Genomic DNA, 26,846 nt, shown 5'->3' on the forward strand with positions numbered 1-26,846 from the left:
GAGTCTCTCATCTTTTTCCATTTCATCTCTTTATTTTGAACACAAGAGGAGCAGCTGAGGGACCTCTGGTTGTTTAGACTGGAGAAGAGGAGACTGAGGGGAGACCTCATCAACTTCTACAGCTGCCTCAAACACATATGGAGCCACCTGGGGGTTGGTCTCTTTTCACATGCAACAAGCAACAGGACAAGAGGAAATGGCCTCAAGTTGTGCCAGGGGAGGTTGAGGTTGGATATTGGGAAAAAAAATTTCACTGAAAGTGTTGTCAAGCCCTGGATCAGACTGCCCAGGGAGGTGATGGAGTCACTGTCCCTGGAGGGATTTAAAAGACATGTGGGTGTGGTGCTGAGGGACATGCTGTAGTGGCAGTGGCTTAGCAGCAGTGGTGGGATTGTGAGCTCTAGGTGAGTGTTTAGATGTGGTCATCTCAAAGGTCTCTTCCAACCTCAACAGTTCTATGATTCCTCTTAGTCCTTTATTAGTAACACTCCAATGACTACACTGGGGTGTATGGTTGGATTTCTGTCACCTTCACCCTATGTACACCTTCTAAAATCAGTTCTGATCAATACCTTATTAAAATGGTTTGTGCATACTAAAAAGGGGTTTGAAATTTTATTTGCAGACTCCCAGGATGGACTGGGTTGAACAGGACCTTAAAGATCATCTAGGTTGCTCAAAGCCTCATCTGGCCTGCTTTTAAACACTTCCAGGGATGAGGCATCCACAACTTCTCTGGGCAAGCTGTTCCAGATTCAGAGCAATCTGAAACAGCCTTTATTCTTAGCTCACCAAAATCCAGTGTTTGGGGATTGTGTTTATTTACTACTTAAAATTCAAGTCATACTACATGAAAATTTCTCTTACTGTAGGGTCAAATGTCCTCACCCCCGCCTCATGCTTCAGTAATTGAGTAACTGACTTTAGGAGACAATGTGTAGAGGATCTTCCTCTTCCTATCCTGCATGAGTAATTCTGGCACATTCTCGCATAGAACAGTCCCAACTCTTCTGTTCAAGACTTAGTTATGAGAATGGAGAGTAGCTTTTCAAAGGTAAGACTCAGTGGTCTTAAAGGTCTCTTCCAACTGAAACAAGTCTGTGATTGTATGAAATGAAAAGATTTCTGTTTAGAGGATTGCTGTGTTTGGGTTTGGGCCCCTCGCTCCAAGAAGGGCATTGAGGTGCTGGAGCAGGTCCAGAGAAGGGCAGTGAAGTTGCTGAAGGATCTGGAGAACAGGTCCAGTGAGGAGCAGCTGTTCAGCCCAGAGAAAGTGACTGAGGGGAGTCCTCCTAGCTCTCTACAACTCCCTGAAAGGAGGTTGGAGCCAGGTGGGAGTGAGTCTCTTTTCTCAACGAATAAGTCAGGAGGATGTGGCCTCAGATTGCACCAGGGGAGATTTAGGTTGGACGTGAGGAACAATTTATTCCCCTTGAGGGTTGTGAAGCCCAGGGCAGTGGTGGAGTCCCCATTCCTTGAGGGGTGGTGAGAGACATGGTTTAGTGGTGGACTTGGCAATGTTAAGTAGTGGTTGGTCTTGATGATCTTAAAGGTCCTTCCAACAAAACAAGTCTGATTCTATGACAAAGCTGTCAGTCTTTGGAGCTCAGCTTAGGCAGGAAGAGAAAGCTCTGAGTGTCCTAGTAAGCAATTATGTTAAATTAATTCTCTAGTTTGTAAACAGGTAACACAACACTTGCATGTTTTGGAAAGGTTGAGCAGCCCTTCCAGCAGCTTTATCTTTTAATTAAAAATCAAGGTATGGGGGGAAGATAAATGTGATCACCCTGAGCAGTGCTTGGGTCTGTATCTAAGTAGGTTATGTTTACTGTTCCTTATTAGCTCTGAAGCTCCAGCTGACTGGTTCCTGCTGTCTCCCATAATAGTCTTTCTTGGTTTGTTTTGCAGAAGATTGATTAAATCAGGCAGGGGTGTACACTGAGCGAGCAGGGACAACACAATTCTCTTACCTTTGACAAACTAGGTCAACAGATGAGACCTCGAAGTCCGTGTCATGGAAATTTCTCGTTGCTGGAAGTAAAGTCTTCAGGAGAAGACTTGATGGGGTGCTTGGTGCCGTGGGTTAGTTGTTTGGGCGGTGTTGGATTGGTTGATGGGTTGGACGCGATGATCTTGAAGGTCTCTTCCAACCTGGTTTATTCTATGTATTCTATGTAAAGACCTGGCTGGATGAGGCCTTGACCAACCTGGTCTAGTGGTGAGGTGTCCCTGCCCGTGTCATGGAGGCTTTGAACTACATGATCCTGAATGTCCCTTCCACCCCAAACCATTCTGTGATTCTACGATGATTTGTTCTGCTGTAGCCTTCTCGCATCAGTTCATCTGAACTCCTCTGAAAGTGGCTGGAAAGCCTGGGTGACACCACACAGTTATGAGTAGAATTGGGAGCTACTGTCAAAGCAAGTCAAGACTGCCTTTGGAGGAGCTTGCTGTTGTGACCTGAGGTGGTCTTGGTGCCACCAGCCAAGTGGGCCAACAGATTCTCAGTAATTTTTTGTGGAGCAAATCTGCTTACTGCAATTATGGCAGAGTTTAGCGCTCATGCAAAACTAAGTCTGTGGAAGAAAAAAACCCTGACCACCTAAGGCTGCAAAACAAGGAAAAACAGGATTAAGATGAATTAGTGCAGGTCAGTTCCCTTGTTTTGCCCATGTGGAAAGCAGGTACATGTGATAGAGAAAAACAAATTTTCTTTTGGCTTCCCAAGGAAATGGGGCACAGTGCAGTGCTGGGCCCAGAGCCTAGGCACATGTAGCTCTCTGCTTATGTTTCCTCACCTTCCACACAGCTTTCTAAACTGTCAGAAATTACCTGTGGTTGTTTTGGCTTCTCAAAGATGAATACAAATTGTCCCAAGTCTGAAATCCCAGAATTCCAGCGTGGTGCAGGTTGGAAGGGACCCCTGGAGATCATCCAGTTTAACCCCTCTGCTGAAGCAGGGACACCCACAGCAGCTTCTCCAGGGTCACAACCTCCAGATGGGTTTGGAATTTCTCCAGAGAAGGAGACTCCACAACCTCTCTGGGCAGCCTGCTCCAGAGCTCCAGCACCCTCACAACAAACAAGTTTCTCCTCCTGTTCAGATAGAACCTTCTGGGTTCCAGTTTGTGCCCATCACCCCTTTTCATGTCCCTGGACACTGCACACAAAAATCTGGCCCCATCCTCTTGTTCACTACCCTTTAGCTCTTGCTGAGCATTGAGAAGATCCCTTCTCAGGCAGCTCTTCTCCAGGATTCTCTCCAGTAGTTTCCTGTCTCTCTTGAACTGGGGGGCCCAGCACTGCACCCAGGACTCCAGATGTGGCCTCACTATGGCAGAGAACCTCACGGTGAGGCCGAGCACCAGGTTGTCCTTCAGTACAGCCACAAATTACTGAGAAATCAATACAGTTTGATGTGAAAAATGATACATTTGCAATAAAATAAAGGAGCTGCTTATGTTTTGAAGAGGAAACCGCTTCAAAAAGCTGCATTGCAAGCCCTTGACTTGTCTTGTACATTTTGTGTTTGGTTTGTAGGTGCTGGAGGGCTTCGCCGGACGCCTCATTAAAATAGGAGTTCTAGCAAGACGAGATGTTCCCAGCCTGACAAAGTACCAGATCATTCTAGCCCGAGATCAGTACAGGAAGAACCCTTCCTCTCAAAACCTGGTAAATCCTTCATTTCAGAGTGGACAAACAACAATCCCACATAGCATGCACATTTTCCTGACTCATTTTAAGAGAGACTTCCTTTCTAATGTTCCCTTTTTAGCCCTGGAATAAACTCAGCCTTCTTGTTCTACAATTTTTGATGCTAATATAAGAAAGTTAAGGCAAAGATGAAGCCTTCACTTCATCTTAAGCTTAACAAAGCCTTATCTTTGGAAAGGGATTTTCCAGGCTCCCTTTTGCAGATTCAAGTTGTTTTGAGGACTTAGCTTGTAGTTACTGGCTGCCAAGTTTACACTTTCCACCTCAGAACTCCTTGCCTGCTCCTCTTTCTCTGTCAATTGTCATTCACTCTTCACATTTCATAACCTTAAAGAATATTACCTAAAAACTGAGAGGAAAACAACTCTGTGTACCTTCTAAAAGAACATTGGGAAACAGAGTTCACAGAAGATAAGCCAACATTTCTGGCTTTAATTTTGTAGCCTGGTTCAGTGTGCCAAAAATCTCCTGTTTTGCCACATGATGGATGGCTCAGCTGCCAGATGTTGAATCTTGCTGCATCAGAAAGTAATGAGCTGATCTTGGAAGATAATCCAGGTGTTTGGAGATCCTTTTGGAAGTGGGGGAAAAAAAATAAGTCACAGCATCTTGGGTTGGAAGGGACCTCAAAGATCATCTGGCCCAAGCATTCTTGGGAAGAGTACAGATGGTTCAGCACTCTGTCCAGCTGAATCTTCAAGGTGTCCAACGCTGGGAACTGCACCACTTCCCATGGGAAATTACTCCAGTGGCTGATTGTCCTTGTGAAAAAAATTCCCTCCAGTGAAGCTTCTTTACAGTGAGAATAGTGAGACACTGGAACAAGTTGCCCAGGGAGGCTGTGGATGTCCCCACCCTGTTGGTGTTCAAGGCCAGGTGGGACCTTGAGCAACCTGGTCTTATGGGAGGTGTCCCTGACCATGACAGGGTTTTGGAACTAGGTGATTTTTAAGGTCTCTTCCGACCCAAACCATTCTGTGAATGAACTTGATTCCAGACTGCATTGCTAGACCTTAGTTTGTGCTTTGGCTCAGCTTCTCCAGTGTCAGTCAGAAGAGTTGCATTGTGACTCCTGCTGGACTTCCTGCCCAGCTGAGCCTATTCTGTTTTCCCAGGGAATACACCAAGGTGTGATTGAGGGAGATTTTGCACTGTGTATCAGTTTGTATCATGGTTACGAGCTGCTGCTGCAGATGGGACTGCGGTCATTGTTTATCTACCTCTGTGGAATTATGGACGGATCCAAAGGTGAGATGCCTTCAGAAACACCTTTCCTTTCTGTCTCCACCACACCTTGTTTCATTTTCCTCATCTGCATGGCTTGTTCTGCACAAAAATGATGTTTTCTTCCTCTTCATCCCTACGAGAAATGTGTTTCCATCATGTTAAAGCATTTAGGACAGCAAGTGTGGTTGTGCAGCAGCAGCTCTCAGAAGATTAAGATGCATGGAGAGCTTAGAGTAAATGGCATTAATATCTCTGGAGAGACAGGTGCTGGAATGGTTTGGGTTGAAAAAGACCTTTAAGATCATCCAGCCCAGCCATTCTCTGTCTACCAAGGATGGTGCTAAAGCGTGTCCCTCAACACCGCATCTCTGCCTCTTCAAAACCCCTCCAGGGACGGGGAGTCAACCACCTCCCTGGGCAGCCTGCTCCAGTCTTTGAGAACCCTTTCAGTGAAGAATTTTCTTCTAATGTTCAACCTAAACCTCTCTTGGTGTAACTTGAGGCCACTTCCTCTCATCCTATCATCATAAACATTAAGCAATTTAGACTGAGAAATTGTAGAGCAGTTCCTTCCCCTACAGACAAACTGATGTGTTCTTGAGTTTGAAGCTGATGTATGCAACAGTTTTAGGGCTCTTTGCCAGTAGATGACAGGTTTAGACTCATCACATTAGTATTCCTATTCCAGCTGTGCAATATCTTCCATGCAGTAAACAAACCAGAAAGTTCATGTTGCTTTTCTTTGTTCTCACATTCTCAAAAGCACCAGTTAGGCAGTGACCTGTTGGAAATGAGCTCTGGGGAGAAGGACCTACTAGTGCTGGGAGTTGGTCTCTTCTCTCAAGCCACAAGCACCAGAGCAAGAGGACACAGTCTCAAGCTGTGCCAGGGGAAGTTTAGGCTGGAGGTGAGGAGAAAGTTCTTCACTGAGAGAGCTGTTAGCCAGCGGAATGTGCTGCCCAGGGAGGTGGTGGAGTCACCATCCCTGGAGGTGTTCAAGAGGGGACTGGACGTGGCACTTGGTGCCATGGTCTAGTCATGAGGTCTGTGGTGACAGGTTGGACCTGATGATCTTTGAGGTCTCTTCCAACCTTGGTGATACTGTGATACTGTAGACAGCAAGTTCCCCAGGAGCCAGCAATGTACCCTTGTGGCCCAGAAGGCAAATGGTCTCCTGGGGTGCATGAAGAAGACTTATGGCCAGCAGATCAAGGGAGGTTCTCCTACCCCTCTACTGTGGCCTGGTGATGCCACAGCTGGAGGACTGGGTCTGGTTCTGGACTCCACAGTTCAAGAAAGATGGGGAACTACTGGAAAGAGTCCAATGGGGGTTCCAAAGATGCTGAGGGGCCTGGAGCATCTCTGTGAGGAGGAAAGGCTGAGAGCCCTGGGGCTGCTGAGCTTGGAGAAGAGCAGCCTTAGAGGGGATCTGATCAATGCTCAGCTAGCGCTAAGGGGGTGAGGCATCTCCTACCTCTCTGGGCCAGGCTCTCACCACCCTCATGGTCAAATCTCCCTCTTTAAGTTCAAACCATCACCCCTTGTCCTGTCACAAACTAAAAAAAGCTTCTGTTTGGATAGTGGGAAGGATTTTTACTCCAGAGATGAAATACTGAAGCATTTCAACTTCTCGCAAAGGTTTAACCCGTACGAAGAATGAGCTTGGTCGGAGCGAGGACTTCATGAAGCTCTATCAGCAGCTCACAGACATGTTTGCAGACACATCTCTGCCTTCAGGGGATGAAAGGGTTCACAGGGGTAAAACAGGTCAGTATTTCTTTCTTCTTTGTGTATCTACCTTCTCTCAGTGGCTTTAGCTGCCTTCAAGTTTCCTGTGTTTGATGTTGTTAATTTGATGTCAAAGGAACAATGACTGTAGAAATTCTAATCAAAAGATTGCAAACTAACTATTACAGCCACAGTGTAGATGTCTCTTACAGTGTGGCTGTAACAAAAGTAACACCACTTCTTCAAAACCTGATTGTTTTTTTTTTTCTTCCACTTCAAATAATTAGTTACTGTGTTGAGGTGACTGCAGTTAGAACTAGGGCCAGGAATTCGTGTGTCTTGACTCAGAACTATAAAGGGAGGAAAGGCAATTCCCTAAATATTCTTCCTTGTTGTAGGTTTCCTTACCTCTTCATTTTCTTTTCAGTGTTTGACAATAAAAAGGGATTTATCTACAGCCATCCCAAATTAAGGAAATTGGAAGAAATTGTAATAGAGCACTTCAAATCCTGGAACAAGAGATGTTCTGGTAAGTAGCAAGAACTGAGAGATAAAATGTCTCAACAGCTGAACCTGTGGATGAAAAGAAATACTCAGCTGAATTATTTGCAAGTCTCTTCAAGTCTTTATTTTATTGTTCATAGGTTCATAAAATGATTTGGTTTGGAAGGGACCTTAAAGATTGTCTAGTTCCAACCCCTCCTGCCACGAGCAAGGATACCTTGCACTAGACCAGATTGTTCAAGAGCTCATCCAACCTGACCTGGAACACCTCCAGTGAGGGGGAATCCATGCCCTCCCTGGGCAGCCTCCATGTGTGCCTGTGCATCTTCTGTATGGAAAGGTCTTCTTTAGAAGAACTAAACCATCATTTCTCTTTAAGCAAAAAACATTCTGTAGGTTATCATTATTGATGTAGTAAGCACCAGCTTGTATCTCCTGAGGTTATCACAGACTGGTTTGGGTGGGAAGGGACCTTAAAAGCTCATCCAGTCCAACACTCCTGCAGTCAGAAGGGACATCTGCAACTGGAGCAGGTTCCTCAGAGACACAAACAACATGACTTGGTATGGTTCCAGGGATGAGGAATCTACCACCTATCTCTCACCGTCCTCAATGTCAAACATTTCTCCCTTCTTTCCAATCTGAATCTCCCTCTTTAAATTCAAACCATCACCCCTTGTCCTGTCACAACAGGCCCTGCTCAAAAGTCTATCCTGAGCTTTCTGCTCACCACCTGAAGAACTGAAAGGTCACCAGAAGGTCTCCCTGGAGCCTTCTCTTCTCCAGGCTGAACAACTCCAATTATCTCAGCCTAGGAGAATCTGTTCCATGATCTTCCCCAGATCCTTCTTTCTCTACCTTGTTTGAAACTGGGTGCAGTGTTTCCCTTCTTTCAGTCACCAGAGATTTTCCCTGTCTGCCAGGAGTTTCAAACATCACAAAGAGTGACCTGGTGACTCCAGCAGCCACTTCCTTCAGGACTCTGGGATGCATCTCATCAGGTTCTGTAGACTTCAGAGATTCACAGAATGGTTTGGGCTGGAAGGGACAGGTTCTGTAGACTTCAGAGATTCATAGAATGGTTTGGGCTGGAAGGGACCTTGGAGATATCTAATTCCAACCCCCTGCTGCCATGGGCAGGGACATTTTGCACTAGACCAGGTTGTTCAAGGCCCCATCTAACTTGGCCTTGACAACCTCCAGGGAGGGAATATTGACAGCCTCCCTGGGCAACCTCTTCCACCACCTTCACCACTTCTGTGTGTTCAAATTCCTTAGGTGGTCACCAAGCTGATCTTTACTTACAGAAAGAGGACCTTACTTTCCTGGTCCTCATCTTGTGATCTAGCTTTGTATCTCCAACCCAATCACACCAAGCAGTAGGCAGGAATATTAAGACACTATGAATTTCTTTATTTGATTATTATTCACTGTGACACAGCATCTGTGATGGGACCTTTCCAGTCATAGCCCAGAACCTGTATTTCCATCCTTAATCCCTCTTTCTTGCAGGTAGACTTCAAACTCAGACCTGGACAAGCAGCTACATGCTGAATTTTGGGGTTGGACTCTGCACACACCCTTGTCCTGATTTATTCCTCCTCCAGATAAGGATTTGCCATGAATCTGTCAATAAAACCTTGAGTAATTATTAAGATTCTGAGCTCCATCAGAAGGCTCTGAAATAAAAACCTAACCCATTCTGTGAGCAGTGGAGAATATGTTCAGCTAGTGTCAAGGTCTCATGCAAGAGGGATCTCTAGGGGATAAAAGCAAGCAGAAGCCAACAAACCTCCAGAACTTTGTTTTGTTGAGTTCTGCAGTATTGAACTACTCTGAGTCATCATTTGCTGTGTTCATGCCTAGCTGAACTAGATGATCAATCTAAAGTTCAAGCAAGTGCTTCTGCAAAGCATTGTCCTCAAAAAGCCCTACATTTGAGACAGAGGATGACTAACCTAAGTCATAAGCTACCTCAGGAGCAATACCAGCTCTTCTCCATTGTCTGAGGACTTGTGCTAAGTTGTCTAGGCAAACTCTGAACCATTTCTAACCAGCTGATCAATCAGGTTAGGTCTGAGCTTCCTGACTGCGTAGCTATTGCCCCTGCTTTGCAAGTTTCTCTTACACAGAATCCCAGCATGGTAGGAGTTAGAAAGGACCTCTTGCCTGAGGGAATTGGGGTTGTTCACCCTGGGGAAAAGGAGGTTGAGGGGAGACATTCTGGCTCTCTACAACTCCCTGAAAAGAGGTTGGAGCCAGGTGCTTGGTTTCTTTGTCCATGCAACAAGTGACAGGACAAGAGGAAATGGTCTCAGATTGCCCCAGGGGAGGATTAGGTTGGACATTAGAAGAAGCTTCTTCACTGAAAGGGTTCTCAAAGACTGGAACGGGCTGGCCAGGGAGGTGGCTGAATCACCATCTCTGAAGGTGTTTAAAAGATGCAGAGATGTGGTGCTGAGGGCCATTGTTTAACATCAGCCTTGGTAGAGTTAGAGGATGGTTGGACTGGATGATCTTAAAGGTCTGTTCTGACTGAAATGATTCTGTGATCTAGTTTGGGTCACCCAAAGCAGCTTGCCTAGGATCACAAGGTCCAAGTGGGTCTTCAGAGAAGAGACTCCACACCCTCCCTGGGCAGCCTGCTCAAGGGCTCTGAACCCTCAAGAACTTCTTCCTCATGGAACCTTCTGGGTTCCAGTTTGTGCCCAGTGCCCCTTGTCCTCTCATTGGGCACCATTGACAAGAGTGTGATCCCATTAAATGAGATGAGATCTATGAGCGCGAACCTTGCAGGGTGGACTTCTCCTTATGTTTTATTAGTAAGTACTCAGTTGGTAATAAAAATGTTTCTTGGCTCTTTCACATCAGATCAGGTGAGGACAGAAAGCACGTCTGTGGTTGCTGTGGATACCAGGGTGATGATCTTCTCATCCTTTCGAGACAGTGTACAAGAGATTGCAGAAATGCTCTCCAGACTCAGCCCCGTCGTCAGAGTGATGACGTTTGTGGGCCACTCCACAGGGAAGAGCACAAAAGGCTTCACACAGAAGGAGCAACTTGAGGTAAAGAAAGATGTGGCTTAGGGAGGAGTGGTGATGGGCATCAGTTGTGAAAATAACCACAGGAGAGCTGAGAGGCAGTGACTGAACTTTGAAGTGTTTTCAGTAAACTCTTGCAGGTCAGTTGCTTTCACAGCATCTCAGCAAGGTGGGGGTTAGAAGGGACCGCTGGGGATCATCTAGTCCAACCCCCCCTGCTAAAGCAGGGTCACCCACAGCAGCTTGCCCAGGATCACAATGTCCAGCTGGGTTTGGAATCTCTCCAGTGATGTGGTGTTTGATCATGAGGTAATAGTTGACAAATTCATAGAGATTAAATTTTGTATTTTTAATATCAAAGAATCATAGAATTGTTTGGGTTGGAACAGCCCTCAAAGATCATCAAGTCCAACCATCAACCCAGCACCACCATGTCCATATGTTCTGTGAACAGCTCCACAGATGGTGACTCCACCAACTCCCTGGGCAGCCTGTTCCAATGCCTGGCCACTCTTGCAGGGAAGGAATTCTTCCCTGTGTCCAACCTAAAACTACCCTGGTACAATTTCAGGCTGTTTCCTCTCATTCTATCACCTGATAGCAGGGAGAAGAAACTGACCCCCACCTGGCTCCAACCTCCTTTCAGGGAATTGTAAAGAGTCAGAAGGTCTTCTCTCAGCCTTATCTTCTCCAGGATGACCAACCCCAATTCCCTCAGCTGCTCCTCACCAGACCTGTTCTCCAGACCCCTCACCAGCTTCATTGCACTTCTCTAGACCTGCTCTAGCCTCTCAATATCCATCTTGGAGTAATGGGCCCTAAACTGAAGCCAATACTGTGGCTTCCCCAGTGCCCAGTACAGAGGGCCAATCACTTCCCTACTGCTGCTGGCCACAGTGTTGCTGATCCAAGCCAGAATGCTTGTGGCCTTTGCCACCTGGGCACACACTGGTTCACATTCAGGTGCTGTAACCAACACCCCCAGGTCCTTTTCTGCTGGGCAGTTTCCATCTACTCTGCCTCAAGCCTGGAGCATTCATGGGGTGGTTGTGACCCAAATGCAGGACCCAGTAATTGGCCTTGTTCAGCCTCACCCCATTGTCCTCAGCCCCTGGATCCAGGCTGGCCAGATACATGGATTTCCTCATGTTCTGTCTCGAAAGCTGCCCCGTGTGTCTGAGGAGCCTGCTGGCTCCCCTGCTCACTCTGCCTTTAATCGTTTATTCAGGTGGTAAAACGCTTCCGGGAGGGTGGATATAACACCCTGGTCTCTACCTGTGTTGGAGAAGAAGGCTTAGACATTGGAGAAGTTGATCTCATCATCTGCTTTGATGCCCAGAAGAGCCCAATTCGCCTGGTGCAGAGGATGGGGCGGACGGGGCGCAGGCGGCAGGGCAGGATCGTCGTCATCCTGGCTGAGGGGCGCGAGGAACGAGTGAGTCTGGGGCTGCTTCTGCCTGGGGAAGCAAAATGGCCTTCTTGGGCTGTTCCTTCAACCCAGGTGCTCTGCAGTTAAAACCAGAGCAGTCGTGAATACCTGACTGTGTCTGAACTATCCCTGCAGCACCTCTGCTGTGAGTTGGGGTTGTTCAGCCTGGAAAAGAGAAGGCTCCAGGTGGCCTTCAGGCTTCTGGTGGCTTTCCAGTAGCTGAAGTGGGCTACAAGAAAGCTGGGGAGGGACTGCTACAAGGGCTTGCAGCAGTAGAACAAGGGACAACAGTTTGAAACTAGAGCAGGGTAGATTTAGGTTGGACATTAGGAAGAAGTTCTTTGCTGTGAGGGTGGTGGAACACTTGAATGTGTTGCCCAGGGAGGTGGTAGAGGCCCCGTCTCTGGGGACATTTGGGGTTGATGGGGCTCTGAGCAGTCTTCTCTAAGTCTCTTCCAACCTGGTTTATTCTATTCTATTCTATTTGCAAATGTCTCTGCTGACTGCAGGGGCTTTGGACAAGATGTCCTTTAAAGGTCTTTTCCAACCCAATTCATTCTAGGATTCCTCCCTATGAGTGTGGTGAGGCACTGGAATAGATTTCCCAGAGAAACTGTGGAGGCTCCAAGCCTGGAGATGTTCAAAGCCAAATTGGACAGGTCATTGAGAAGGCCACTCTAGTAGGAGATGTCCCTGCCCATGGTTGGAACTAGGTGATCTTTAAGGTCCCTTCCAACCGAAATCATTCTAGGATTCTCTACAGGAGAGGAGCAGACAATAATCTGACAATAGCTGTGCCTTCCCAATGTGAAGAGCTCCCAGCCCTTTGTCTTGATAACACTGCCTTGATACATGAGGCACAGGGCCTGGGAGAATATTTTTCCCAGGAGCAAGGTGTGGAGGAGAGCAGCGATGGGTGTCTGAGAGCAGGAGAGCTGGAAGCTCCTCTGGCTCTGAGCTGCTGACGACACTGCGCTCAGAGCGGTGCTTAGTGGTAGCTGGCTTGCGTGTGAGGCCTGACGAGATCAGCTTAAGGGGAAATCTACTTTTGCTAAATTCATGAACCTCAGCACTCAACTGAGAGCATAATTAATCGTCTCTGAGTGCAGGCTGCCCCTTGGGAAACTCATCTACTAGTGGAAAACTAAAGCCTGAGCTGTAAGCCAGGAGATCTGATCTTCAGCTGTACCTGCTTACTGCTCAGAGTGAGCATAGAATTATGGAGTGGTTTGGAAGGGGGCTACAGAGCTCATGTTGTCCACCCAGGGACATCTGTGACTAGAGCAGGTTGCCCAGAGCCACAAGTGACCTAGCCTAGGATGGTTCCAGGCATGGGCATCTCCCCCCTCTCTGGGCAGCCTGGGCCAGGGTCTCACCACCCTCAGTGTCAAACATTTCTCCCTTCTTTCCAGTCTCAGTCTCCCTCCTGTAGTTCAAACCATTACCTCTTGTCCTGTCACGACAAACCCTGCTCAAAAGCCTGTCTCTATCTCTCTTCTCAGTCCCTTTAAGCACTGAAATGCCCAACTTCATCCCACAGCAGCTCCATTCCAAAGGCTGATCCAAGGAATCTGGCAGGGCAGGAGTTTGATGGGAGGAGGCGAGGCAGTCCCGGCTGACATCACAGTGCAGTTTCATCCTGCAGCCCCTCTTTGAATGAGAGGCATTTTTAGGGGGCACATCACTGTTCTGGCTGAAAATTGATTTTGTTTTGCTGAGTTAGATTACTTAGACTTGGGGAAATCACAGGATCGTTTTGGCTGGAAAAGCCCTTTTAAGTCCAACCATTCTCTAACTCTGCCAAGCCTGGTGCTAAACCATGCAGCTGTGTTTGTGAGGTTGGTTCTGAGCTGGACCAGGTTTCATGAGAGAGAAGCCTGAGATTTCTGTGAGTTGTTTGTAAACCCAAGATTTCAGAGTCTGCCTCCTATTTATCTTGATCAATAAATTACTGTTGTGCCTCTGGTCTAAATTTTTATGGAGCAGGGATCTGAATGAGAGTCCAAAGAATCCTGCCTGGGGTGGGAAAAGCTACTGTGAAGGGCTGAGAGTTAGAAATGCTAGAAGTCAGTTCTAGTTGTAAATATTTTCTCATGCTGCTTATGGAGACTAAAAAATGTTAATCACAGAATGCATTGGGCTGGAAGGGACTTTTAGAGCTCATGTAGTCCAACCCACCTGCAGTGAACAGGGACATCTCCAGCCACATCAGGTTGCTCAGAGCCCCATCAAGCCTGACCTTGATTGTCTCTGAGGAGGGGGCCTCCAGCACATCTCTCAGCAACCTGTTCCTGTGTTTCATTAACCTCACTGGGAAGAACTTCCTTCTAATGTCCTTAATGTCAGAGTCTTCCCCATCACAGAACTCAAAGCTGAGTAATTAATGCTCTCATATTAATGACTGCAAATTTGGTTGGTTGATTGTTGGTTTTCTTTTAAATCAAACCAGTCCAAGTTGATTCTAAAGCTTTTGAGAAGACATTTTACTGGGGGGGGAGGAAATGGTAAATGGAGGTCTGGAAAGTTTGATGTTTGGCAGGAATTTGTGAGCCAGGAGAAGGGATCATAGTATCATAGTATCAGTCAGGGTTGGAAGGGACCAGAAGGATCATCTAGTTCCAACCCCCCTGCCACAGGCAGGGACACCCCACACTAGATCAGCCTGGCCAGAGCCTCATCCAGCCTGGTCTTAAACGCCTCCAGGGATGGGGCCTCAACCACCTCCCTGGACAACCCATTCCAGGGCTTCATCACTCTCATGGTGAAGAACTTCCTCCTCACATCCAGCCTGAATCTGCCTACCTCCAGCTTCATTCCAGTGCCCCTAGTCCTATCACTACCTAAGATCCTGAGAAGTCCCTCCCCAGCCTTCCTGTAGGCCCCCTTCAGATACTGGAAGGTCACAATTAGCTCAGCTCTAGCTGCTTACTGCTCATAGAATGATCATAAAATCATGGAATGGTTTGGAAGGGACCTTTGGAGATCATCTAATCCAACCACAAGTGTTGGTAGGGGAGCTGTGGGCTGGGGAGTTCAACCAACTCAATGGGAAGGGCACAGGCTGCCCAGAGCCTCTTCAGCTTGTAGATTCATAGAATGGTTTCAGTTTGAAGGGACCATAAAGATCATCTAGTTCCAACCCCCCTGCTGTGGGCAGAGACACCTTCCATTAGACCAGGCTGCTCAAGGCCTCATCCAACCTGGCCTTGAAAACCTCCATCTCCTCTCAGGCCAGCTGAGCCTCTGGGAAACAGGAGCAGGGCACAGTCTCTGTAGTAGCTGATTAACAACTCTCTTGGTAATACAAATTATTTCCCATAAAAAGGCTTTTGGTTTTGGGCCTGTGGTGGAATTAAAAAGATATTTCTTGGGATATCTGTGGGGCACTTTGAGCTGTTAACCTCTTCCAATTTCCTTCAGAGAACATCTTCTTGTGCCCTTCTCTCTAATCCTGCCTTTCAAAGGCCATCTCTCTCCAAAGGTGATGGCTGCCATGCTGTCAAGACACAGAGCACAGTCTCTGTGGATGATCTGTCCCACAGACTCACAGACCTCTATTAGAAAAAGAGCTACTTGAGGAGGGGGCAGCTTTGAAGGGGGCACCAGTTTCTTCCCTTAGTCCCTCCATCTTTGTCTTGGTTTCTCAGTTGTGCAATCCAACTGCAGTATAATTAAAAGGACTTGGAGCGTGGATGGCATTCACTAATAATCTTGGGCCTTATTTTTTCCCTTGACCTCCTTTCTTTGTTGCTGCTGTAATCTAATTTACATCACCCTGGTATCTATTGCAGACTGCAAACTGCCCCAGGCAAGGGCTGTGCCGCCTCTCAGGTGCTGTGCCCACTTCTAATCTGGTTAGAGAGTGCACAAAGCTGTACTTGAGTTTGTCATCTGGGGTGTTTGCAGCTTAGAGAACAATCACTGCTGTTGGCTAATTCCCTTTTCCTAACCTCCCCTTTTACTGGGCTCCCCTTGCCCTCCCCCTTCCTTTTCCCCTTGCCCTCCCCCTTCCTTTTCCCCTTGCCCTCCCCCTTCCTTTTCCCCTTGCCCTCCCCCTTTCTTCTCCTCTTCTCTTTGTCTTCCTCCCTTCCCTTCATCCTCATTCCATTTCCTGTGGATGTTTTACCTGCACACAAACCCATGCTAATTCAAACATAACTTCACTTAGGTATTTTCAGATGGAAGCTCTTTGCAAAAGAAAGCACAAATAATTTAGTAGCTGTGCTTTCTGTTGTTCATCATCACATATCTAATCTAACTTGCTGCTTCCCTGTATTCATCTGTGTCCTTCTGTTGCTTTCTCTTCTCTGCATTCTGGCATAATGAACTTACAGTTCAAGAATAAGCAGCTGTCCCTGAGCTCATGGGTTGGGAAGGGGCTCTGGAGATCATCCAGTCCAAGCCTCCTGCTAAAGCAGGGGCACCCAGAGCAGGTTGCCCAGGATCACAATGGCCAGGTGGCTTTGGAATCTCTCCAGAGAAAAAGACTCCACAACCTCTCTGGGCAGCCTGCTCCAGGACTCCAGCAGCCTCACACCAAACAAGTTTCTCCTTCTCTTCAGATGGAACCTCCTGGGTTCCAGTTTGTGCCCTTGTCCTGTCCCTGGGCACCACTGACAAGAGAGTCTGGCCCCATCCTCTTGCCCTCCACAGGTCTTTTAGCTCTTGATGAGCATTGGTCAGATCCCCACTCAGGCTGCTCTTCTCCAAGCTGAACAGCCCCAGGTCTCTCAGCTTTTCCTCCTCACAGAGATGCTCCAGGCTCCTCAACAGGTTGTGTTGATCCCTAGGTAAGGTATACCTCACTGATGATATTCTCAGAAGAGGGAATATGGATGGGGCTGTGGGCCTTGCATCACATTTTGGTTTAGTTTTGTTTGTAGAAAAGCATTGTGGAAAATGAACCAAAACCCCCACCAACTAAACTAAACAAAAACCATCTTGATGACAGAACATAAAATAATGAGAAGCCACTCAGACCCTCAAGTGTTGTTTTGATGAAGTCCTGTGAAAAAACAACCCCCCAACATCTGATTTCTCTTCTTTGCAGACATACAACCAAAGCCAGGTGAACAAGAGGAGCATCCACAAAGCTATTTCAGGAAACAAAATGCTTCACTTCTACCAGCACAGTCCACGGATGATTCCAGAGGGCATAAATCCAAAGCTGCACAAAATGTTTATCACTGCTGAAAAACATGAACCCAGCAGCTCCAGAATGCTTTCCAAAGAGAAAAGATCCAGCTCCCTCCAGCACAAATCTCTCTTTTCCTGTGTCACTGGTAAGAGGATTATGATGTTGCTCTAAGCACTGCCTAAGCTGCTATCTCATGTTATGGTGTTGAGTCCCATCAAAGCAGTGCACTCACATGAGTTTGGGGGCTACCTGAATGTCATCTCCATCAGCTGCAGCCTTTGGGCTGTGACACTGCCTGCTGCTTTCTTTCCTCATCTTTAACATCCTCAGATCATAGCTCTGTCCTTAAATACCCATGCTTCAAACAAACATTTGCTTCATCTGTCTCTATAGAGCTTCTTTTTCTCGTCTCCCTTCTTTCTTCCTTCCCTCCTCTCCCTTCTTTCTTCCTTCCCTCCTCTCCCTTCTTTCTTCCTTCCCTCCTCTCCCTTCTTTCTTCCTTCCCTCCTCTCCCTTCTTTCTTCCTTCCCTCCTCTCCCTTCTTTCTTCCTTCCCTCCTCTCCCTTCTTTCTTCCTTCCCTCCTCTCCCTTCTTTCTTCCTTCCCTCCTCTCCCTTCAGTCTGGGATTTGTTAACAGCCCAGATGGCAACCAGTGAAGAAAAGCAAGGATGAGGTAAACAGAGACAACTTGCAAGAGAACAAAGAGAGCAAATGCATGGAATTAAAATAATCATTTGCGAATGTTTGGAAGCCTGTCCTAGAAAATAGAATAGAGAGGCTGTTGAGTGCTTGAAGAAGATAATGTGCTGAACATCTCCTGCTGAGGGACTGGCACTTCAGAGGCTATAATTGCAAGGTGCCTTTTGTGTGAAATAGGTTAGCAGCTGCCCCAGTTGAAGCACACAGGGTGCATGGAGGTCTGCTGCTGCTGAAGGTGAGCAGTGCTGATGGCCTGTCTTGAAAACAACTTAGATGAGTGCAGGTTATTGAGCACCACCTTTGTGTTCAGTCGCCTTCAGCACTGTACAAAGCCAGCGGCTGTTCCTGGCTGTGATATTCAAGCTGAATCTCAAATAGAAGAGAAATTACTGCATTTTCTGCACCTTCCTCCCCTTTCTTCTTTGCCCCACTTCTTTCTCCTTTCCTTTCCTTCCTCTTTTTCCCCCTCATTTCAATGCCTCTTCCACATGGGAAAACATGAAAGCCAGCAGCAGTGAATGATACTTCTTTATGCTCTCTTTGCATTTCTTCTTGAGGTCCCTCTGTTCTTCAGGTTTGGCCACGGGAGAATAGATATGCATAGACATGGAGGCATCATTAGCAGAAGTATCCCAGTAATTTCAAGCATTCTTCTTTTCTACTTGGAATTAGCCATTTCCTGTTCTATATTTCATGGAATCATAGACTGGTTTGGGTTGAAAGGGACCTTAAAGATTATCTAGTTCCAACCCCCTGCCATGGGCAGGGACACCTCATGCTAGACCAGGGTGCTGAAGGCCCCATCCAGCCTGACCCTTGAACAATTCCAGGGAAGGGACATCCACAGCCTCCCTGGGCACCCTGTTCCAGTTTCTCTTCATTGGGAAGAATTCCTTTGTAATGTCTCATCTCAATTGAGTTTCCTCCAGTTTGAAGCCATCACTCCTCATCCTGTCAGTTTGATTCCATTTCTGTTAATTTCACACTCTTCATCCAATGCAACTCTCTGTCATAAAGTTCTTCTGACTGTCTGCTCCAGAAAGACACATTCTTGACCTGGCCCATAACATAGTGTGTTGTTCAGCCACAAGAGCAGAAATCTCCTTACTCAGCACTCCTCTTGTGTTGTTTCTTCTCAGCTGAGATTCTCTTTTCTCTCTCATTTTGTTTTGGTTTTAATGAGTTGCTGACGTTGAGCAGCAGCTTAATAAGTGCAGTAAAATCACAAAAGGTTAAAGAAAGAGGAGCTTTGTGCTTAAAATGGCTTGGGCTCAGAGCAAGAATCTCTGCACAGATGGCACCTGACCACTGTGGCACTTCACAGCGTGGTTTAACGACCATGGTGGCGGTGGGTTGAAGGTTGGACTTGACCTTAGAGGTCTTTTCCAGCCAAAACAATTCTATGAGTCCGTGTTTAGAGGCAGCTCATGGGTTTTATGCTCATCTGGTTTTGCTTTGGAAAAGGAGAATCACCATCCCATGAGGCAATTGAATAGGTGAAAGCACTGAAAGATCTGCATAATCATCTCCAACCTTTGATCTTTACAAGTTCTCTGCCAATCTGCCAGTGCTGGGAGAGGTATGAAACCACAGCAGGCAGGGCAAAAAATAGCTCAGGGGCATTCAATGTTGTTCTTGGTAGCTGAATGTCCTTTATCTATCAATAATTCTTTTGTTTTGCTTTTTGCATTGCATTTGTCTGGCTGAAACCTTCTTTTCTTAATTCTGCTGGCTCTTCACAATTCCTTTGCTCCCCCATTTCCAGGCTGTGTCATTTTGGAGTGATCTGGAGCTGTGCTTTCACATCATTCTTTCGATTGCTGTTTTTATCTTCATTCCTTTACTGCCTTTTTGTAAAATACACCAATTCTTTCTCTAGTCTGCAGACCTTAAGTTGCCCTCACCTTACAATATAACCATGGCAAGGCTTTGGATGGCTGATAAATTCATAGAAGCAGTGATTGGTTTGGTTTGGAAAGAACCATCAAAATCATCTAGTTCCAAACCCCCCTGCCATGGGCAGGGGCACTTCCCACCAGACCAGGTTGCTGAAAGCCTCAACCAGCCTGGTCTTAAACACTTCCAGGGAGGGGGCATCCACAATCTCCCTGGTACCTGTGTCTCACTGGAATTCTCTGACTTCATCTCTTAGTTGAATTAAACACTGAAAATGTGAAGTGGATGTTTTGGGATTGGTTTTGCTAGTCCGTAAGTCTGGCATTGTACTGTGCTGGCAGCAGTCATTTGTCTGAGCTCCCTGTTTACATTTTAGTTAGGGTTCATTTGATGTAACACATCAGTCCTGACACAGCTTATGGTTGTGTGTCCTTGCTGAGGCCTCAGCTGGAGGACTGGGTCCAGTTCTGGGCTGTCCTGTTCAAGAGAGACAGGGAATTTCTGGAGAGAGTCCAATGGAACCTCAAAAGATGCTGAGGGGCCTGGAGCATCTCTGTGAGGAGGAAAGGCTGAGAGACCAGGAGCTGTTGAGCCTGGAGAAGAGCAACTTCAGAGGGCATCTTCTCAGTGTTCAGCAAGACTTAAAGGACCTGTGGAGGGCAAGAGGATAGGGCCAGACTGTCCTCAGAGACAGGACAAGGGGCAACAGTCAAACTGAAACCCATGAGGTTCCACCTGAAGAGGAGGAGAAACTTGTTTGGTGTGAGGGTGCTGGAGCCCTGGAGCAGGCTGCCCAGAGAGGTTGTGGAGAGATTCCAAAGCCACCTGGCCATTGTGATTGTGGGCAAGCTGCTGTGGGTGCCTCTGCTTTGGCAGGTGGGTTGGACTTGCTGATCTCCAGAGGTTCCTTCCAACTCCACCATGCTGGGATTCTGGGATTCATCTGAGTTAAACAGCAATGGAGAGAGTTAAAAAAAAGGTTATCTTGTGGAAGTGATAACTTTCAGAGTAGTTTGCTTTAAGGTAATTCTTCCATCTGAGCTCTTTTTCATAGAATCGCAGAAGGCCAGGTTGGAAGGGACTCCAAAGATCATCTGGTCCAACCTTTCTAGGTGATAGTGTAGTTGCAATGAGGTGAGTTTGAAAGCAGAGTTCAGCTGCTGCTCTCCTCCTTCAGCCAGAAATCCCCATGTGTATGGGTCAGATGGCCAGACCTTTCCCCACACTCTAAGGTTAAATTATTGTTTCTGGTGAGGGAGGCAGCTGAGCAACTGGTACTTTAGACATTAACCTATATTGCTCATCATCTCTGCCAGCCAAGCAGATTCTTCTCCTTCCCCTCTCTCAGGGAGCTCTGTGGTGCTTTATTCATGTTCAGTCCATCTTCCTGATAGCTAAGATACTTGCTCTGCTCAGAAGCAGAAAGCTCAGAGCTTTGGGAAGTATCTGTTCCTGAATTTTGCCAGCTGCTGGAGCCTCTGTGCCTGTTGAATGTTGCACCATCTGTTACTTGGCCAGATGGTATCACTGGATCCCTTGGTCTTTGTCAAAAGAAGGTGTCCTTTGGAGCTGTATCACAGACAGATGAAGTCATCTGTTGTTGCTGGTTCCTTGGACATATCTGGATGGCAACATTACATCTCCTGAGCTGTGTGGGGAAGTTCTGATGTACTGGCTGGGTAATCACCTCCAAGAGCAAGAGGGAACCCAAACCAGATCTCTTTGTCTAATGAGATTTTTACTGGTTCCCACTTTTTCCTGTCTACCACCTTGCTGTTGGAACATTCATTCTACTGCCTTGGTAGGAGGCATTTTTGCTCCTTGGTTTTGAAGAGAAGTCTGAAGTGGGGCAGATGTAACTTTGGACTGAGCAAATTTTGGTCACAGCTGAAGACTCTGGCCTTGTCCAACCAGTGCTGCCAAAATTCCATGCTGATCCAAGATTGACATCTTCTGTCCTGTGTGTGGCTGGATATTAATTGTTAGAGGAGAACTAACAGTTAACTTTCTTAGAGCAGGAAGGGCTGTGAGGTTTGCTTTGATAATTGTTCAGCTCTGGGGAAGAGGACCTGGGAGTCCTGATGGACAACAAGTGCCCCATGAGCCAGCAATGTGCTCTTGTGGCCAAGAAGGACAGTGGTCTCCTGGGGTGCATCAAGAAGAGTGCAGCAGGATGAGGGAGGTTCTCCTGCCCCTCTGCTGTGACCCAGCTGTCTCAGTCTTTCCTCAGAAATTAGATGCTCCTGGCCCCTCAGCATCTTTAGAACCTCCACTGGACTCCCTCCAGTAGCTCTCTCTTGAGCTGGGGAGCCAGAACTGGACCTAGTACTCCAGATGTGGCCTGACTAGGACAGAGAAGAGAGAGAGAAGATCCTCCCTCAACCTTCTGGCTTCACTCTTCTTCATGCACCCCAGGAGACCATTTGCCTTCTTGACTATGAAGGATGCATTGCTGGCTCGTGGGGAACTACTTGTCCACCAACACTTCCAGGTGCTTCTCTGTGGAGCTGCTTCCCAGCAGGTCACCCCTCAGCTGTAATGGTGCAGGGGGTTGTCCCTCCACAGGTGCAGGACCTTCCACTTACCCTGGTTGAACTTGGTAAGGTTCCCTCCACCCAAATCTTCAGCTTGGCCAGGTCTCACTGAATGGCAGCACAGCCTGATTGGGTCTCAGCCATTCCTCTCAGTTTGATATCATCAGCACAATGGCTGAGGGCCCACAGTGTCCCTTCATCCAGGTTGTTGATGAAGATGTTGGTGTCTTCAGGTAGGCTCTACAGGTAGTTGCTGTCTATAGGTTGATGTCCACATCCCTGTTTGTATCTGTCTGTGTATTTGTTTGTATGATGCCTTCCCCCAAACCATCAGGTAATAGATGTATCCATAGTTACAACACACCCCTGGCTTGGGGCTTGGTTCTGAGAGCTTTGTGGCTTTGCTTGTGACAAACAGAAGGTATTTTTTCTCTTGGCTGGTACCACAAAAAGTTTTCTTCATCTCTTTTCCACAAGCAGATAACAGTTTCCTGCTCTTTTTCCCTACCCAGGCCAGAAACAATCACATCATCATGAGAAATGGTCTCTGTCACCTGAGGAATTTGAAATGTGGGACAGAGTGTACAGAATTAAGGAAGATGATGGAGTGAAGGAACCAGTGCTGCCTCAAAGTCGGTTTGAGACCTTAGAAAACCTGGAAGAAATGCCAGTGAGTTTGACCTAACTGCAATGTTCTCTTGGACCTGAGTGAGACCCTGAGGGACAAAGTTAACTAAGAAAACTTGGGGCAGGGTGGCTGGAGAGATGCTGGAGGAAAAGGGATCTGGGGATGTTGATTGATGGTTGGCTGGACATGAGCTGGGAGTGTACCAAGTTGGCCACAAAGCCAACAGTGTCCTGGCAAGGATCAGCCATGGTGTGGCCAGCAGGACCATGGCAGGATACTGGTGAGGCCACACCTTGAATTCTGGGTTCAGTTTCAAGCCCCTCACTCCAAGAAGGACACTGAGCTGCTGGAGCAGGTCCAGAGAAGGGAAACAAAGATGGTAAAGGGTCTGGACAACAGGTCTGGTGAGGAGCAGTTGAGGGAACTGGCAGTGTTCAGCCTGGAGAGAAGGTAGCTGAGGGGAGACCTCATTTCTCTCTACAAGCCCCTGAAGCGAGGTTGGAGCCAAGTAGGGGTTGACCTCCTCACTGAAGGAGCAAGTGGGAGGACCACCAAGCTGGGGGCAGGAGTTGATCTGCTGGAGGGTAGAGTGGCTTTGCAGAGGGACCTTGACAGGCTAGACAGATGGGCAGAATCCAACAGCATGAGATTTAACACATCCAAGTGCCAGGTTCTGCACATTGTCCACAGCAACCCCATGCAGTGCTACAGGCTGGGGTCAGAGTGGCTGGAGAGCAGCCAGGCAGAGAGGGACCTGGGGTGCTGGTAGATGGTAGACTGAACATGAGCCAGCAGTGTGCCCAGAGGCCAAGAGGGCCAATGGCATTCTGGCCTGTATCAGGAACAGTGTGGCCAGCAGGAGCAGGGAGGTCATTCTGCCCCTGTACACTGCACTGGTTAGGCCACACCTCGAGTCCTGTGTCCAGTTCTGGGCCCCTCAGTTTAGGAAGGATGTTGACTTGCTGGAACGAGTCCAGAGAAGGGCAACAAAGCTGGGGAGGGGTTTGGAGCACAAGCCCTATGAGGAGAGGCTGAGGGAGCTGGGGTTGCTTAGCCTGGAGAAGAGGAGGCTCAGGGGAGACCTTACTGCTCTCTACAACTATCTGAAGGGAGGTTGTAGCCAGCTGGGGGTTGATCTCGTCTCCCAGGCAACCAGCACCAGAACAAGAGGACACAGTCTCAAGCTGCGCCAGGGGAAGTCTAGGCTGGAGGTTAGGAAGAAATTCTACACAGAGAGAGTGATTGCCTATTGGAATGGGCTGCCTGGGGAGGTGGTGGAGTCACCATCATTGGAGGTGTTTAGGGGGAGACTGGATGGGGTGCTTGGTGCCTTGGTTTAGTTGATTAGGTGGTGCTGGTTGATATGTTGGGCACAATGACCTTGAAGGTCTCTTCCAACCTGGTCTATTCTATTGTATTCTAAATGACTAGAGGAAACGGCCTCAAGTTGTGCCAAGGTCGATTCAGGTTGGACATGAGGAACAGCTTCCTCACAGAGAGGGTTGTCAAGCCCTGGATCAGGCTGCCCCGGGAGGTGCATTCCGAGAGCCTCTCAGTGTCCATGAGCATCTGTCGCTGTTTGTAATAAATTCACAAGGCTGTTGTATTCGTCCTTGTTCTTTCCCTTGGTTCTGTAGCTATAAAACATGTTGCTGAAAGAAAAACTTAACTTGGAGAAGCCTTTTTTTCTGATTCAGAAAAACACTTGGAAGCTATTGTGTCATCTGACCACCACTTAACCCAATCTGTCTTGCATGGAAGGCTGTGATATCACAAAGCATGAAGGAGAAAGCTGGGGAGAGGCTGTGTCCAAGGGCTTGTAGAACTGGGACAAGGGGTAGTGGTTTGAAACTAGAGCAGGTTAGAGTTAGGCTGGACATTAGGAAGAAGCTCTTCACTGTGAGGGTTAGTGAGGCACAGGTTGCCCAGGGAGGCCGTGGATGCCCCATCCAAGGTGACATTCAGCATCAGGTGTTATGGGACTCTGCAACCTGCTGTCGTTGCAGATATCCCTTCTGACTGCAGGGGTGTTGGACTGGATGACCTTGAAAGGTGCCTTCCAACACAAACCATTCATAGATTCATAGAATGGTTTGGGTTGGAAGAGACCTTGAAGACAGGGACACACTAGACCAGGTTGCTCAAGGCCCCATCCAGCCTGGCCTTGAACATTCCAGGCAGGGGGCATCTATGACCACCCTGGGCAACCCGCTCCAGTGTCTCACCATCTTCCCTGTCAAGAATTTCAGACAAGTGGACATCACTTTTGCTAACCACTTCCTACAGTAAAATCTCTTTGTCCATCTTCATTTCAAGCTGCAGAAGCACCAAGAGGAGGCTTGTCAGGAACTTTCTTTGTCTGAGTGGAGTATTTGGCAGAGTCGTCCCTTCCCTACGTCCATGGTGGATCACTCGGATCGCTGCTACCATTTCATCAGCATTATGGAGATGATAGAGCTGCTGAGACATGAACAGGTGAGTGATGCCATCTGCCTGCCTGGAGGACTGCAGGAGTTGTAATTCAAATGTTCAAAGCTAGGTTGGATGAGACCTTGAACAATGTAGTCTGGTGGGAGGCATCCCTGCTCATGGCAGTGGGGGTTAGGGTTGGGCCACCCCTTCCAACCCAAACCGTTCTGTGACACTGATTCTCCAGTGTGAGAATTCAGTTGGAGGCTTGGAGCACATGGTGGTCCTCAGGGATCAGGACTAGGTCCACTCTTGTTCAACATCTTAATCAACAACCTGGATGAAGGGACACTGTGGGCCCTCAGCCATTTTGTGATGATATCAGACTGGGAGGAGTGGTGTCACTGAGGGAAGCCTGGACAGGTGGAGAGTTGGGCAGTGGTGAACCTCATGAAGTTCAACCAAGGTAACTGTAGGGTCCTGCCCCTGGAGAGAAACAACCCCCTGCACCAGTACAGGTGAGGGGTGACCTGCAGGGAAGCAATGCCAAGGAGAAGGTCCTGGGAGTGCTGGTGGGAAAGAAGTTCCCCATGAGGCAGCAGTGTGCTCAAGTGGCCAAGAAGGCCAACAGTCTCCTGGGATGCATGGAGTGTGGCCAGCAGATCAAGGAAGGTTCCCCTCCCTCTCTACTCAGCTCTAGTGAGGCCACATCTGGAGTCCTGGGTCCAATTCTGGGCTCCTCAGTTCAGGAGAGACAGGAAACTACTGGAGAGAGTCCAGTGGAAGCTCAAAAAATGTTGAGGGGCCTGTAGCATTTCTGTGAGGATGAAAAGCTGAGAGCCCTGGGGCTGTGGCACCTAGAGAAGAGCAGCCCCAGAGGGCATCTTCTCAATGCTCAGCCAAGAGCTCAAGGACCTGGGAGGTGGGGGTGAGAAGATGAGGCCAGACTCTTGCAATTGTGCCCAGTGACAGGACAAGGGGCAGTGGGCACACACTAGAACCCAGGAGGTTCCATCTGAAGATGAGGAGAAACTTGTTTGGTATGAAGATGCTGGAGCCCTGGAGCAGGCTGCCCAGAGAGGTTGTGGAGTCTCCTTCTCTGGAGAAATTCCAAACCCACCTGGCCATTGTGATCCTGGGCAACCTGCAATGGGTGCCCCTGCTTTAGCAAGGGTGTTGGACTGGATGATCTCCAGAGGTCCCTTCCGACTCCACCATGCTGGGATCCTGTAAAGTAAAAGAACTGTTCATTTCAAGCCCCCAGCAGTGCCACCAGAACCATTCCAGGGTGTGAAAGGCACTGTAGATGATGTGTATCACATGTGCTCTCAAACACAACCCATAGAAACGTTGCAGGGATGGATTGCTGCTGTTAAAGTGGTTTGGGTTTGAGGCCTTTTGTTTGTTTTGTGCAGAAGCTTTAGTTAAAAACCTAATTGCCCTTGAGAATTAAAGGATAAAGGGAAAGCAGCCAAACAAAGATGAATCAAGGCCATTGGGTGGTGAGGGGTTTGGTTGCCAGCAGTTGGGGATAGCAGATGAAAGTCACCCACATGAAACTGTGTGCAGCAGTGTCTCTCTTGACAGTACCTGAAGACTTCAGTTGTCCACCACTCTGTTTTTAGAGCCTAGCTCTTCTTTGTTCCATGTATTGCTTTTTGGAGTCCTGAACTTTTCCAGGTCATGAGAATCCTGTCACTAAGCTGCCAGAGCTTCCTGAGTAAGGAGACTTACCAAGGAAGAGAAAGGAGACATTGTAGTTGTACTTCATGATGGGGAAGTGGTATTAATGCAGAGTTGTAAAGAGACCTTCAGAGCTAAGCTAAGCTTCTCCACCACAGAACAATGCTGTCCTTGACTTCTTTCAGAGCATGTGTTCCCAGACTAGGGTCAGGAACAC

The 26,846-nt window shown here is 47.8% G+C and overlaps 1 protein-coding gene across 1 annotated transcript in view; it reads left to right on the top strand.

Moving 5' to 3' along the window:
- Positions 1-26,846, top strand: part of FANCM (FA complementation group M) — a 73,177-nt gene that overhangs the window by 23,542 nt on the left and 22,789 nt on the right. The window contains exons 5-13 of the mRNA XM_054162155.1: positions 3,541-3,672; positions 4,830-4,962; positions 6,580-6,708; positions 7,097-7,198; positions 10,045-10,238; positions 11,443-11,649; positions 16,694-16,925; positions 22,422-22,579; positions 24,860-25,012. Of these exons, the coding sequence (XP_054018130.1) occupies positions 3,541-3,672; positions 4,830-4,962; positions 6,580-6,708; positions 7,097-7,198; positions 10,045-10,238; positions 11,443-11,649; positions 16,694-16,925; positions 22,422-22,579; positions 24,860-25,012 (1,440 nt within the window). The remainder of the gene's footprint in view (positions 1-3,540; positions 3,673-4,829; positions 4,963-6,579; positions 6,709-7,096; positions 7,199-10,044; positions 10,239-11,442; positions 11,650-16,693; positions 16,926-22,421; positions 22,580-24,859; positions 25,013-26,846) is intronic.

This window comes from Dryobates pubescens, chromosome 5 (genome assembly GCF_014839835.1).
Source record: "Dryobates pubescens isolate bDryPub1 chromosome 5, bDryPub1.pri, whole genome shotgun sequence".
NCBI lineage: Eukaryota > Metazoa > Chordata > Aves > Piciformes > Picidae > Dryobates > Dryobates pubescens.